Source organism: Sander vitreus, chromosome 2 (assembly GCF_031162955.1).
Source record: "Sander vitreus isolate 19-12246 chromosome 2, sanVit1, whole genome shotgun sequence".
NCBI lineage: Eukaryota > Metazoa > Chordata > Actinopteri > Perciformes > Percidae > Sander > Sander vitreus.
In genome coordinates, this window is record NC_135856.1 from 18,425,149 (window position 1) to 18,440,164 (window position 15,016).

The window sequence follows — 15,016 nt, forward strand, 5'->3', positions numbered from 1 at the left end:
TTCTTCTATTGGTTGATTGTTCTCTGTATTCCCAAAGGACCTATCTACATTCTCTCTAAACTAAGAACTCTGGTTTTCTCGTTTTTCAAGCAAAGACGTGTTTAAACTATGACATGAGGGAAAGTGCATATGAATGTCAATAAATAATTGTGCTATATAACTGACTGGAATTTGTTTTAAATGTGCCACATGTTTGTTTGCAGTTCACTTCCTGTGATGTCTCCTAATATTAAGTCAAGACTGGCTTCTCCAAAGCAGAAACAGATTTTGTAAGGCACAAATAAATATGGAACCCTAAATATGAACAGCAAATGTTTAGAATAGGGCAGATTATGGCACCCGTTAAGATGAACTCATTATTCAAGAGATACTGAAGCCCCAGTCATGAGGTTTTCTGGGTGTAATGATGATGTGATCTCTAAGTGATAGAATGTGTCCCATATAATAAAACTCCATTTTGTGAGTTTCCTGTATGTCACACAGGTGTTTTCACTTATTGTGCCCGATTAGACCTCTTCTGAAGGACTGTGTGGGCATGTACAAACTGTGCTTGTTGACATTTCTCTCACCCTCCTTGGTTTTATCACACCTTTTAGGGTTGTAGAGTTACACTTTTATCATTTGGCTTTGTGATCTAACGTCAATCCAACAAGTTCTGCCCAACTTCAGTCTCAGCAGATGTCTAATTAGCCAGAATAAGTGAAAACACCTGTCTGGGTGTGCAGGGTCTTTTTCACAGAAGGCATTTTTACACGTCGCGGTAGGAAAAGCACAGGTGTAAACAATGAAATTAATGATGTCTGACTTTTATTTGGCTGCTTTGTTTTTAGGGTCCTGATTACTGACACACAGTTATGATGGGGGGGGGCACTAGAATTAAGCCATCGTTAATGTTAATAGTAACACCTGTGCTTTTACTACCATGTCAAGTCAAAAGGCCTCATGACAGCACTGCATCCAGTAAAAATGGCCCATAATAATTCTGTTAACATTTGCTTGTAATTTTTTCAAACAGAACAACAACATAAATCCTGTCCTGCTACTGTGTAAATTAGCAAAACATGTACTGCTGTGTCTGTACTTGATAATGTAATGTGGCGCGTCAGAGCCAAAGGTCTTTCTCTACACAACAATTAAGAAATGTGAAGCAGCACTTGAGCCACTTGTAAAGAGGGTGACATACACAGTGTTGCACATCCAGCCACCCAGTGTTTCTGGATACAGACTGAGGATTATTGAGAACAGGTGATTCAGAGGGAACTCAGTGATGTAAGTGAGAAATGCCCGTAGATGCATTCAAAGAGTTGTGCGAGCTATACCATGACATTAACAGTAAGCGTCACCTGTTCTTTTTTCAGCCCAGAACAAAACTCTCTACATATTGTAATGCTGTTGGACAGTGACTGGCTCCTCACCTCATCTCTGGCCCTATGACAGAGTGCCTGCGGAGCGTGGCTCTGGCCCTGGCGTTGGTCAGATTGGAGGTAGGTTCTCCGTTGATGGCCAAGATAGCGTCACCGACCCCCAGCCTGCCATCCTGGCTAACAGAGCCCTGCTGGACCACACTGCGCACCAGCATGCCTGAGCCGTCTTTGATAGCACTCACCGACATCCCTGCCAACACGCACACACAAACACACACACGAGCATAGGTGAGTGAACGGTTGGCTAAGGCTGCTTTGAATGCATGCCAAACTGACAGACAGTCGCCCAAACAAACACCTGACTGTGGCATAATCAGCATAATCAAGACAGACACTAGGCAGATTAGCACACAAACATGGCTACACATGCTTGACATTTACAGGGCATCCTCCTTCACAGTCACACTTGCATAAGGTGCACAAACACAATCCCACACACCCACATAGGGCAGAGGGCACAGGTGGCTCAACACATGCCAGTTACAACACCTGACTTTGGCATTATCAAATCGGACACTAGGCGGATTACACAAACACTTCATTAATGCAAAAAGGCAGAAGCAGATAAATCGGGCATCACACACACATACATGCATACCTCATGCACACACATACAGCAGACAGGGAAGGCAACAACTAATTAGGAAGTATACTCTATGGTGCCTGCATACTACATTGCTATCTAATGGAGGACTATGCACATCCACAACACTATGGTCGTACATAATTTGAAGTTGGTCAAAGAAATGACTTTGTACTTTTTCAAATAAATAGTTTATTGATTTTTGTATTACATTCAAATTACAATACAATCATAGTGCCTGGAATACAGTCGACTGAAGACACAGCTACTGACGCTGACAAGACAAACAGAAGTCACACATTTCAAAGACACGAGAGGAAGTCTTAAGTAATAATGATGAATGTCTCAAAATCTGAGGGTGTTAAGTTACTACAACACGGCATCAAAATACATTTTTCTATTGCAAACTTGCAGCAACAACTTTTAATAATAATTCCCACATGACAATTTCCATATGAAAATCCATTTGTTTTGACCTCAACAAAACTTCTTTATGGGATCACAAACTTACAGTAAGTGCAAACGGTTCACACCATTCGAGAATAAACAAAGACATCTAACTAGGCTGCATATATTCATGTTTTTAGACGAGCAAGGCAAGAAAAAAAGACCTCAGTTAAGTCCCTTCAACCTTCTTTAACAACCTGCTTTAAAAGCCATACAGTCCTTGCAGTACAAACCAACCATACGCTGTACGTACTGTACGTTAGCATGTCTCATCTCCAAAATTGGGCATGAAGTCATTGTTGCACAATGGATAGAATTGTACATGGCACCTAATAATAGGAAGAGTGTAAAGTAGTGCAAATAGATATTATACTACATGTACAGTTGTGTTCAAAATAATAGCAGTGTGTTTAAAAAAGTGAATAATGCTCAAAATCCTTAGAATTGCTTTTAATTCCATAATATCAATGCATTGGGAACACTGCACATTCAATTCCAAACCAAAACATGACCAAAATGTATCACGTTTGTGTTATACCTCTACAGAAAGTGAAGAAAAAGGAATATTAGGCTGTTCAAAAAAATAGCAGTATTTGCATTTTTCTTTACAAACTCAAACATTTACTGTATAAACTGAAAAATGAGGTTGAAAAAGGGTTTGCTTTACTTTGAATCACTGCACTAATATTTAGTTGCATAACCATTATTTCTCAGAACTGCTTCACATCTGTGTTGCATGGAGTCGACCAACTTCTGGCACCTGTGAACAGGTATTCCAGCCCAGGACGATTGAACTACATTCCATAATTCCTCTGCATTACTGGGTTTTGCCTCAGAAACAGCATTTTTGATGTCACCCCACAAGTTTTCTATGGGATTGAGGTCTGGGGATTAGGCTGGCCACTCCATAACATCAATCTTGTTCATCTGGAACCAAGACTTTGCTCGCTTACTGGTGTGTTTTGGGTCATTGTCTTGTTGAAAGACGCATTTCAAAGGCATTTCCTCTTCAGCATAAGTATAGGCCCAACACCACAGTATGAGAAACATCCCCATAACATGATTTTTCCACCACCATGCTTTACTGTCTTCACAGTGTACTGTGGCTTGAATTCAGTGCATGGGGGTCGTCGGACAAACTGTCTGCGGCCCCTAGACCCAAAAAGAACAATTTTGCTCTCATCAGTCCACAGAATGTTGCACCATTTCTTCTTGGGCCAGTCAATGTGTCCTTTGGCAAATGTCAACCTATTCAGTACATGTCTTTTTTTCAGCAATGGGACTTTGCGGGGGCTTCTAGCTGATAGCTTTGCTTCACATAGCCTTCTTCTGATCGTAACAGTACTCACAGGTAACTTTAAGTTGTGCTAGATTTTCCTGGCGCTGATCATTGGTTGAGCCTTTGCCATTTTGGCTATTCTTCGATCCATTCGAATGGTAGTTGACCGTTTTTTCCCACGTTATTCAGGCTTTGGATGCCATTTCAAGGCATTTTAAATCATTTTGGCTGAGCAGCCTATAATTTTCCTCACTTATTTATATGTTTTCCCCTCTCCAATCAACTTTTTAATCAAAGTCCACTGTTCCTCAGAGCAATGTCTGGAACGACCCATTTTGCTGAGTATTTCAGTGTGAAATGCGCTATAACCAGCATGCACAACATTTGCTTCCTTCCTTCCTTAAATACGGGCCATAATTGATGCCTGTTTCTTCACAGAATCAATCACCTCACTAACTGAACACAACACTGCTATTATTTTGAACATGCCCCTTTCAATTACAGATTCAATTACACAGAATGAGCAGCATGCATGTCATGACTGTTGGGTCTGTTGGTTTTCTATGACTCTACAACACTTACTAGTAAATTATTTGCCATGTAGAAATATCACTTCTACCAAAAAATTTGATTCATGAGGTTAGTGCTGTTGGACTGCTATTATTTTGAACACAACTGTATATTGCTCATAGAAAATCCCAAGTATTCGGGCCTTACAGATACAGACCATAACGCTGCACAAGCTGAAGCTTTTGCTTCAAATTCAAATACATTTAAATTAACAAAAAACACAGAAAATCTGTAAACCCTCCACATTTGGATATCCAGAAAACCATGCTACATTAAATATCTCAACATGACGATCTACAATATTTTAAACAGATAAAAACCAAAGAATGCAGTAACAAAGTACCTATGAACATTTACTTAATTTAAAACTTTCACACACACAAGTAGTGTGTAGGCTTATTAGAACATGTTTCCAGAATACAAATTAGTTGGTTTCCTTATGCTTTGCACAGTACCCTTAGGAGAAAGTGCAGGAGCGCCTTACACCCTGTTGTTTCCTCCCTGTCATGTTTGAATAACCAATGTACTCTCAACACTGGAGTATAAAAACAAATATATTTAGATCAGCATTCAAATTAATATTTACTCATTGGTTTTAATATTACTTCCTAATATTATCTTACATTAATATGATCATACACGCACCCCCATACTAGCCTCTCAGACAAAAACGCACACACACGCACAGTAATCATCTCCTCTCTCAGGGATTAGGAGTACAGTACATCACTTCACCACTCCTCTTCAGGGCAGTCGTCATCACCACCGCCAATTAGCGTCATTATCGCCATGCCAGCGACGTACACACACCAAGACACCATCACCATGAGAAAGACGGAGAACATACCAAGGCCACGGTTGCCCCGGACAACAGTGATTGTCCTCTCAAAGCTGGTGCGGGGCGGCAGAGGCGGCGCTTGCTGCCTATCTTCGTCTTCCATGATGCTGAAACGATGACGCGGCCGGTTTTCCTACGAGATAGTCGACAGAGGGCATGAGTGAGTAAGAGAATAAGGGGGGTTACAAATACACAACTATTGAATGGATTGTCATGACATTTTCTACAGATATTCATGGTCCCCAGAAGATACTTTCTAATGACTATGGTGATCCTCTGACCTTACTTTTAGCTCTACAGCCTCAGCTTTACATTGTGTTTCCAGCTAATTAGCACATGTAAGATGGCGAACATGGTAAACATTATGCCTGCCAAGCATCAGCTTGTTAGCATTGTCATTGTAAGCGAGTTAGCATGCTGATGTTAGCATGTATCTCAAAGCGCTGCTGTGCGTAAGTAGCCTCACAGAGCCACTAGCATGGCTGTAGACGCTTACTCTTGTTTTATCAAGATATTTCACTCTAAACCACAAATATCAACCTAATGGGGGCGCTAGATATAATACATTAATCCAATATGTTGAGATACTTCGGTCTGGAACAAAGTGGCGGACCAACCAACCGCCTGACAAACAGACATTGCCATCCCAAGAGCCATGATGTCATTGCAAATCAGCGCACATTATTGTACATGGAGCAAATCTTACAACTTCTAGAAAAGTAACCCACATTGCAAAAATAACCTGGCACTAAAGTCCTGAGCCACTATTATCACAACAATCAGATTTCTGATGTGACATAAATGATTTTAAACAACTATTAACTCTCTGGGGTGAAGGCCTTCGGAGTACTTCTGAAATGTAAAACATGCAGAAAGGCAGACTTCTTTCGTCCCCCCGGGCACTTCACAAAGAGAAAGGGCAACGAGGAAATCATCTTTGAACCTTCACAGAAAGTACAATCAGCACTGAAGTTCTGAAGCTACCTTTGCAACAAGCATGTCTTTGATGAGAACACACTGACACTTGCTGCTCTGGTTATCTCTTCTATCTATCTGTGTGTGTGTGTGTGTGTGTGTGTGTGTGTGTGTGTGTGTGTGTGTGTGTGTGTGTGTGTGTGTGAAATACGTTGTGGCAGTACTGTATGCCCTTGTGCAGGTACCAATGTCATGCAAGCAGTAAGCACTTTTCATTGAGAGGCAATTGTTGGTAACTAAGCAAAAGCAAGTACAAAAGGCTGCCTCAATAGGATTGAGTTAAGGCCACAATGGAGGAACAAGTCTTTGACACTGAGCACTTTCTCTATACCTGACCCGGTGATACTGATACAGCTGGCTCTAAGCTCCCCACTATAGAACGTGAACAGAGAAAACAAACACTGTCATGGTAATCTCCTTTAGAGAAGCTAAAATGGCTACCCACAGAATCTCAGGTTTGCATGGTAATGAGCAATGCTTCCTGTGCGATGGACTACAAGATTCAGACTGCTGCAGTGTTACTGTTACTGTCACTGCAAAGATGTTTCCTGCTAAGCAAATGCTCATTTACAAGAATCCTGTTAGACGATTGTGCATGATTATACAACATACAAGTGAGTTTATATTTAGAAACTTGAATTTCAAGCCCTGTGACAATTCTACTTATAGAATCAGAGACTCAGATCTATGTTATGCGCACAGAATACACAGAACTGGTGCTGTAAAAAAAATAAAAAATAAAAAACAGAATTAAACAATTCTGCAGTATAGCACCTAGCCTAACTTTTAGGCAAGCCAAATGTAAGAGACAAACTCTGCCCTTTACTCTGTTTATCAAACCACAAAAGCTAGAAAGTGAGCAGAAAGTACGTCCAGCAATATCAACAAATTTTAACTTATGTTCATTTTGTGTTGTATGACATACCGTTGTAGGGTAGCACGGCTGGGTGATGCGGTTGTCCTTAGAGTTCCAAGTGTTGGTGTTAGCCTCTGCTAGCAGGCTGATCTGAGAGTGGCTTTCAGGGTCATCACAGGAAACCCGAAGGCTCCTCTCTGAGATGGGTGTTAATCCACCACACAGTTCCAGCTGAGAATACAAAATTCCAAAATTGAAATTAAGGAGTTTGAAAAAAAACCTGTCTATGTGCTTACAAGTGAGTAAATTCACACAGAAGCAAACAGGCTAAAGAAGGTGACTGTAAATTAGATACCCTCTTCTCCTCTCCCTTCTCTCTCCATCTGTAGTGTGGTCGAGTATTGTGTGCATCTCTCAGTTGCATTAAAAATTCAGATGGCCTGTAACTGGATTCTCTGTTGCTTGTTACTAAGCCACAGTCCACAACAAAAAGGAGAAGAAATACTGTACTCTCAAGCAAAACACACATTTAAGTAAGTGTCCTGCATATCTGGAGAAATGAATGTCTTTTTTTTCATCATCTTTACAAATCATTTTGGTAAAGAATCCTGAAAGAAAAATCCACTTTTGAATGTATGTGTACATATCCTGCAGCCCATGATATGATGATATACTGTATGACAAAATAAATGTGTCTACTGTCAGAGACTTTGCCATACAGTGCCATTTATACCATATCTCTTTAATAACTCTCGGCCATGCAACGAACAGGAATTCCATTGGAATTCTGTAGTGAATTTGTATTTTTTGTGTTTTTATGTTTGTATGCATTATTGTAATAAAGTACCTTGATTTTGAAGGTTTTTAGTTTGCTGAACGAGCCAAAAACTACGGTGGCCCTAAAGTCCAAATCACAACAGCAAATAGAAAAACGCAACAGCAAATCATAAAACACAACGGCAAATAGGAAAACACAACGGCAAATAGGAAAACACAACGGCAAATACGAAAACACGATAGCAAAATTGGAAAACACGACAGCAAATATGAAAACACTTCAACAAATCATAAAACACAACGGCAAATAGGAAAACACGATAGCAAATAGGAAAACACGACAGCAAATATGAAAACACAACAGCAAATATGAAAACACGACAGCAAACATGAAAACACGACAGCAAATAGGAAAACACTTCAACAAATCATAAAACACAACAGCAAATCGGAAAACACGACAGAAAATAGGAAAACATGACAGCAAATAGGAAAACACAACGGCAAATATGAAAACACGACAGCATTAACTTCTACCGGAAAAGGTAGGGCCTATCTAGCAGAGGACGGACCCTCCTTATTGGACAGACGGACTGTCTGTCTTTTAACAGGAAGGAGAGGTGAAAAACACGGAAAAGCGCCTACTTTTAACAGAGAGACAGTCCGTCTGTCTGTCCACTGTCCAATAAGGAGGGTCCGTCCTCTGCTAGATAGATAGATAGGATAAGTTAATGCCGTTGTGTTTTCCTATTTGTTGTCGTGTTTTCATATTTGCTGTCGTGCTTTCCTATTTGCCGTTGTGTTTTATGATTTATTGAAGTGTTTTCCTATTTGCTGTCGTGTTTTCCTATTTGCTGTTGTGTTTTCATATTTGCTGTCGTGTTTTCATATTTGCTGTTCTGTTTTCCTATTTTCCGTTGTGTTTTTCTATTTGCCCCCACACAAAAATCAAAAATGTACTCCTCCTTAATAATTAAATTAGGTATTTAAATGTACTTCTCTTTACATACAGGCAGTGGTTTTGCAACTCCAATGCGGACAGGGCCATAGCCGGTGGACTTCAGGATGTGCACGGCATAATCCAGGCTGGAGCCTTCCAAGTCACTTTCATTAACGAACATGAGTCGGTCACCAGGCAGCAGGCGACCATCTTGATCTGCTACACCTCCAGGCACCAAGGACCGGATTACCAGAACTGTTTTAGTGGCATCTTCTGGATCCTAGAGTTAGACATAAGGATGGAGAGGATTGTTTACTGAAGATGTACATGAAAAATATGAGATTAATTAACTATTGTACATTGTGAATTGTGGTGGTGTCACATAGGGGCAACCAGCTGCAGTAAAGCTACTCGTTATTTACATAGTTTAAAAGCCTAAACACATATATTTGCTATGGATAAAATGTGTTTTTAATCTTAAATTTAAAACAGAAACTGACAGAGCACTTTTCAGTCTTAAAAAGTAAGGCACACAAATATACAGAATACAAAAAGTCCACATGCTTCTCAATTTTCTTCACCCAATCCAACCCAACACTGATATTCTCAGACTGCAGCCTATTCCAGTCTGTTCTATTTGTAGAAAGGCTCAGGGGTATGTCTCTGACCTGGTAGTCCAGAATGCTGAAGCCCAGTCCCGACTCGCCTTTCTCCAGCTCGACCACCTGAGCCTCGCTCTCCCACATGGCCAGAGGAGGTGACATGGGGGGCACGCCACGCTTGGTGATGTCCTCAGCTGTAGGACAGGGAACAGCACAACCCTGGTCCAACTGGGACAAGCAGAGAGGACAGGGAGGACACAGGGAAGGAGATTGATTTTTACAAGAGATGAGCATGGCAGTGGCATTTTTGAGTGTCATTTCAAATGCAGAGGATGTGTAACAATTCTAATGTGGTTTATAGTGTTTCAGGGGAATAGATTTAAACACAAATGCTTAATCCCTTCATACATCCGTTCGTCAATGTGTGCCTTCACCTTGTCATTGAACTCAGCCAGCAGCTCTTTCAGGGTGAGATGAACATCATCGTCATCTTCATCATCACTGTCCGGAATTGCAGGGGGTACAATGTGAGAGCACACCAGGCAAACCCGCATCGGCAGCTCCTTTAGAATATTGACCACCTCCTTATGTGTCTCTCCAATGAGAGGGATCCCATTCACCTGTCCGGAAGATACACAATAGATATACAGTAGTTCAAAAATAGATATTCCTAAGGTCAGTGATTGGCCGACTCATGCTTTTAGCTTTTGAAATAATACCTGAATAACACAGTTGTGCTGATTATTATAGGTTAAAGATGCAATATGTTAAGATTTTCTCACATGAAAATAACAATGTTGAGTATTGGACGTTACTGTACATGTATGTCTGTCTAACTCTCTTCCTATGACTGTGTGTATGAGTGTTCATGACTAAATCAGAGTGCTTATTATGATGAGCGATTCATGTCGGCGTGTGAACCTGCCCAGTGGAGGGAGAAGAGGGCAAGCTCTCAATTTACAGTACCAGCTCAAATGTACAGAGGTACACATACACCCACCTTTTTATGTTTCATACTGTACTTGAAAATGTGTGGCGTTTACTGATGGTGTTTCAGATATATGTGTGAGTCTTTAAAAATGCAATATGCCTCCCATTCAAGGTTAATGGGGGTTCTCAGAGAACAGGATATTATCACTAACTGCTGGAATGAAAGGCAGAGACATGAAGGAAACTATGGTATGAACTGTGAGCTTTTTCATTAGTCGTCACGTATATCCCACATATGTGTCAGAATAATCAGTCCCACACAGAGGTTTACATGAGGTGAGTTGCAGAGCAATTGGCTGAATGGATCCGTATCAGTCGGTTACCTCCAATATCTGGTCTCCATTGAAGATCTTGCCACTTTGGCCAACTGGCCCCTCAGGTAAGACGGAGCACAGGTAGTGATGTCCCGCCCGAGCCTCCAGACTGATGCCGAGGCCACTTGTCTCATTGAAACGCTCCACCTGACACACCTAAAAGAATGATGTGAAGTTGAGCAGTGGGAAACATATAAAGAGAAGCCAAGTTTAGTGGGTAAGAAGAAGAAAGTATAGGCATCACACTGTGAAGTAGGTGAGTTTTTCTGGGTAATAACATGTAAATAAAATGATAAAGCATTTAGGTATGTACAAAGTTAATATTTTTAGACAGTGTTTTTCTATACATGATTTACTACTTATTTTATTTACAGAGAGACATACAATAACTTCAAATCGCTGTCCAACTGCATGTTGCCACCTCTTCCTCAGGTCTTCTTCCTCAGCTGGTGTCAGTTTCACACCTGTAAAATGTGCGCACATACAAAGACAATCACCCTCATCTCACATACACACACATTCCTCTTCACGTTTTTCCTAGCCCTAGGTGATCCAATTAATAAGAATGGGATCCTATATGAAAACATCCCTTCGGCTGTTTTATAGAGAGAAAAGAATGTAATTCTCCTTGTGGCACAGCCGGATGTTAACCACAACCACTCAGACAGGCGCACACACGCATACGCGCACACACACACGCCCACACCACAGGCACAAATGCTACATATTCACACCCACCATCTTATGATTTCTTGGCAACCTAACGTTTTCTCGTTCATCTATTAAAGCTTCACAGCAATCAGGGCTTATTTGGCTGTGCTCTCTAATCAAGCCCAAAAATCCTTGTCTAAATAAAGCCATACATGCAGGCGGGGCGAGAGACAAATCATCTGGAATGAGCTGAATGAGTTGGATAAACACATGACTGAACAACACTATAAATAGACTCCAATCAAAGAGCATGCTTCCTTGCCACATTGCCATTCCCTGAGCCCAATCAGCGTATCAGACTAAGTCCCATGATCCAGTTCCAGACTGCAGCATGGGAAGGGGAGCTTACCATTTCTGGAATTGTGTCGGGGTCGTCCATTGGCGTATGCTGCTCGACGGGAGATTTCACGCAGCGAGCAGATTCCTAGGAGACGGGGAAACACGTTTTGAGCACACATGCAGGGATCCAAACATGTGGGAATTTGCACACTTGAGTAAAAGAAAAAGATCATGTGTGCAAGCAAGCATGTTTCTAGTTTGAACAGACATCAGAAAGCTAATATGGTCATGATTTAACCAGACATGTCAGGTAGCACCTGTAGATGATTACTTGCATACTAAGTTTATGTTAGTGCATACTGTCAATGTCATCCATTTGCTCAGTTACTTCAAAACCAATCCCCTTATGATACCACTGAGCCAATACTTTGCCCTCTCTCAGCACAAAGCACCTGTCTCTTGAATCTTGTTGAGGCCCAGTCTGTAGGGATTGCCTTCGTGGAAGCTGTGGGAGTGTCGGAGGGGCTGCAGGGGAGGAACTGGGGGCAGGATGTGACTCAGACGTACAGCCTTCCTCAGCAACCTCAGTCTGACCAGGGGACTTGTCCTCCTCAGCACCTCCATGGCACGCTGCTCACTGCAGCCCTGCAGACTCACCCCGTCCACCTGAGAGAGGGGATGAGAGATGCATCAGTAGGGAACAGAGCCAGGATGAAAGCACAGGTATGATGGAGACAGAAGCAACATTTTTGTGGATGGAGTAGACGGTATGGAGGAAAATGCAGGTAAATTAAATGGGAAAGTAAAAAATAAATCAATAGTAATAAAAAATAAAAATACAGCAAGATGGAAAGCATAGCTAAAAACAACAGATGATGAAAAGATGGATGGGAGTAAAAGTAAAACTAGAAGAATTCCCCTTCATCAGCTTAAAAAATACCATAATTGGTTTGTATAGAACTTCTAAAAGTTGCAAACTGCGCAGATTTTGAAATGCTGAAATCGTTGAGAAACAACAAGGTATTTGTCTTCAGAGGGCACAATAAAAAAGCCATCTGTTGTGTTTTTAGTGGAACTCACAGATAGGATGATGTCTCCAATGTTGATGCGTCCATCTTGATCAACAGTGCTGCCTTTCACTATGCTCTTCACTATCACACCAGCGCTGTAGACTGAGGAAAGCAAGATAAATTGAAGGAAAACTTAGCATTGATTGTGTAAATGTAGCTCTAAACTCACACATCAGCAGTAATGCCTATTACAATAGGTATTATGTTACAGAGGTATTATTAATAATTTTGTTATTCCAGTTTGTTTTCATCAACTTAGCTTGGAAAAAGTTCAAACTTGATACAACGTATCATTACCTGAGTTTAGGTCACCTATGTAGCTAGAAATGGTGAATCCCAGGCCCCGACTGTTCTTAGTGAACTGCACACTGAACTCATAGTCGTCATTCAAGTCATTGAGCTGGAAAGAAGCACAGACAGTAAAAACCTATGAACCTTTTCTGGGGTTTAGGGAATAACTGTATTATACATGTAATGCCACTGATAAGCCAATTACTTTACATAGAAAGTTTGCCATTCTTGACACGTGCGCACACACACACACACACACACACACACACACACACACACACACACACACACACACACACACACACAAACCTTGCCATCCAAGCTGTCGTGGCTGAGGACAGGAGAGGAAAGGTACTTGTCCTTGATTATGTCCCTGGCAATGAGCAGTTTCACTTTGGTACCAGCATTTCGCAGTACCTAGGCCATGTGGTCATAGATGGAAGTGAAAGTGTGTGATAGTTAATAAATTAGTAACACAAAAAGAGAGACAGCTGCCCTGGAAAGACAGTTTTGGTATAGAGCAGGATAGCCCCGTTTAAGACTGTCTCATCCACTGCATGGGAAACAGTCCAGGATGATTCCATAGAAAAACTCAGGGAAGCATCTGTGCGATGCTCTGATAAAGCATAAATCTCACCTTTGTGTTGCTTCTCCAATTAAGTTTTCTAGTGCAACAGCTTCTTTGCCTCATTTTGGTGCGCCAGGCTGTAATGGGCTCATTACTGCCCCCTGAGGCTGGAGGGGAACAAACACCCACTGGTACTTCAGTGTTGGTGAGAACCACAGTTGCAGCCAAAAGGGCAACAATGAGCCCATTCCACACTCAAAACCGTCAACAAGTGAGACAAAGGTGAGATTTATGCTTTATCAGAAGGCTTTTCAAACTAAAACTCCAAAAGAGGAGCACACATCACTTCCCTAAGCTTTTCTATGGAACTATGCGCTAACAGTGGAAACACCAGTGATGGGAATAACGGCGTTATAAATAACGGCGTTACTAACCGCATTACTTTTTTTCAGTAACGAGTAATCTAATTGATTACTCTTCCCATCTTAATAACGCCGTTACCGTTACTGCCAAAAAATGCGGCACGTTGGTATATTTGAAGCTGTTTTTTTCATCAGACCAACTAGATCTCTGAGTCTGAGCCAAGAGGCAAATACTTTTTGTATTGTTCTTCCTTGGTTAGTGGGCAGTGCACGAGACAAGCACATAAATGCTGACGACTGGCTGAGGTTGAGTAAAATGTCATGGTGAGCCAATCAGAGGTAGAGTTGAGCGGGTGTTCGAAAGCACGCATAGTCGGACACACAACGAACAACACAAGCGAGTCAGTCAACGAGAGAGAGAGACAGGTATGGCGTTATAAAATCAAGGAGAGGGTTAACTTTTCCTGCTACAGATTTTCCACCGTGGTCAGAAAGAACAGGGGAGACACACACACACACACATACCGGCTCGATGCACACACCAGTGCAAGTATAAACATCAGGCCACTTGCATTATTTGCACTACAAAGAGTGTATATATTTGTTATTTATTTTTGGTATAGTGCTTAACAAGCATAATTTAATTTTCCCCAGTTGTGGCCTGTTGAGGTGTTGTGTTATTTGTATCGATCCACTATATAAACATAATTTCTACATACATGGTATTTGATTGGAGGCTAGTCTCACTTTGTCCCACAGCAACATTAAAATAGTTTAGATTTGTGTACATTGTTTCTGTTAATAATGTATTGTATTAAGGTTCCATTTCATTATAATATTCAGATTTATCATAAATAATTGAACATGCACATATATTTTAAGTTCCATTAAAGAGGGGTAGGTGGAGGTGGGGTCACATTTGAGCTTTTCAAAATTTACTTGAAAGTAACGCAATAGTTACTTTCTGAAGTAACTAGTTACTTTCATAATTTGTAACTGAATAATTAATTTAATTACTTTTTGGAAGAAGTAACTAGTAACTGTAACTAATTACTTTTTAAAAGTAACTTGCCCAACACTGGGAAACACACAGTGACTGGGTCGGACTCAGCTGTTTTAAACAGCAATTACATAAAGCAT

The 15,016-nt window shown here is 41.0% G+C and overlaps 1 protein-coding gene across 1 annotated transcript in view; it reads right to left on the minus strand.

The window, feature by feature from the left end:
• The window catches only part of LOC144523724 (multiple PDZ domain protein), a 42,729-nt gene that overhangs the window by 22,830 nt on the left and 4,883 nt on the right, over positions 1–15,016 (minus strand). The window contains 13 exon segments of the mRNA XM_078259510.1: positions 1,416–1,614; positions 5,151–5,274; positions 7,042–7,203; positions 8,760–8,969; positions 9,358–9,519; positions 9,726–9,911; positions 10,605–10,751; positions 10,980–11,059; positions 11,656–11,730; positions 12,038–12,251; positions 12,666–12,757; positions 12,953–13,055; positions 13,256–13,363. Of these exon segments, the coding sequence (XP_078115636.1) occupies positions 1,416–1,614; positions 5,151–5,274; positions 7,042–7,203; positions 8,760–8,969; positions 9,358–9,519; positions 9,726–9,911; positions 10,605–10,751; positions 10,980–11,059; positions 11,656–11,730; positions 12,038–12,251; positions 12,666–12,757; positions 12,953–13,055; positions 13,256–13,363 (1,862 nt within the window).